Source organism: Amphimedon queenslandica, unplaced genomic scaffold, assembly GCF_000090795.2.
Source record: "Amphimedon queenslandica unplaced genomic scaffold, v1.1 AMPQUscaffold_1590_Cont26401, whole genome shotgun sequence".
NCBI lineage: Eukaryota > Metazoa > Porifera > Demospongiae > Haplosclerida > Niphatidae > Amphimedon > Amphimedon queenslandica.
In genome coordinates, this window is record NW_003558068.1 from 1 (window position 1) to 1,186 (window position 1,186).

A 1,186-nucleotide genomic window follows, 5' to 3' on the forward strand; every position below is an offset into this window, starting at 1 on the left:
GAGTATGGTATTAATACAAGTTCATTAGATTATGAGGGTCGGTCTGCAGTACATTATGCTGCTTTATCAGGTTCACCTACTCTGCTCAGTTATACTGTATCTGAGTATAGGTTGAATGCCAGTCAACCAGACTACAAAGGTGTAGTACCATTAGCATTAGCTTGTATGTCAGGTAGTATCAATGCAGTAGAATATATTATGAATACTACTGACACTGATATTAATATAACCTGTAATGAGGGTAGAACACCTCTTCATTATTCATGTCGTCATGGTAACATTGATCTAAGTCAATATCTCATTGAAGTACAAGACAGCGACATTAACATAACAGATAATAATAAATGGAATGCATTGACTCATAGTGCTATTAGTGGTAACATGAAGCTAGTCCAATACCTCATTAATAACCATCAATTGCCTCTCAAATCAATTACATTACTTCAAGCAGTATGTAGTACTAAACTATCATTAATTAAATTATTAGTTAATGAATATAAACTAGATCCTCAAGTTAAAGATGGTGAAGGTAAGCAAGCAGTTCATTATGCAGCTTATGTTGGTGCTATTGATGTCTTAGAGTACTTAGTAAAAGATTGTGGATGTGATTTGGATAGAGTAGATAAATTATACAACTGGAAAGTGTTTCATTATTCTACAACGAATGGTCATTTTTTATCTATTGAATATATTATTCATAAATATCCGCAATATACTAGTCTACTACATTCTACTGATGATAATGATACTCTACCAATTCATTATGCCTGTATTAGTGGTGTAATACAACTAGTGACATTTCTAATTGATGTAATGAAATGTGATGTCACTACTCAAAGTAAGGATGGCTACACTTGTGACACACAAGCATGTAGATCTGGTAATCTTGATCTTTTAAAATTATTAATAAAACAATACAACCTTAATCCTAGAATATTTGGTAGATTGTCATCACCAGAAGTTGCAGTGGCATATGGATATGTTCATATATTAGAATGGCTCAGACAAGAGTATCATATCAATGTAGTCTCATTTAAGAATGGTGTATTACCTTTTCATGCTGCACAATACAACCGTTTGTATTGTTTAAAGCATTTATTAAACAATTATTCATTTGATATTAATACCACTGATGATACTCAATCTACACTCCTTCACATAGCATGTCAGGAAGGACATGTTGCTA

The 1,186-nt window shown here is 32.5% G+C and overlaps 1 protein-coding gene across 1 annotated transcript; it reads left to right on the forward strand.

The window, feature by feature from the left end:
• Positions 1-245: 245 nt before the first annotated feature.
• Positions 246-1,165, forward strand: LOC105316332 (serine/threonine-protein phosphatase 6 regulatory ankyrin repeat subunit B-like; the record flags this gene model as incomplete). Its single annotated transcript, XM_011411165.1, has 1 exon — positions 246-1,165. A coding segment is annotated over one exon (920 nt), but the record flags the coding sequence as incomplete, so codon positions are not given.
• Between the last annotated feature and the right edge of the window lie 21 nt (positions 1,166-1,186).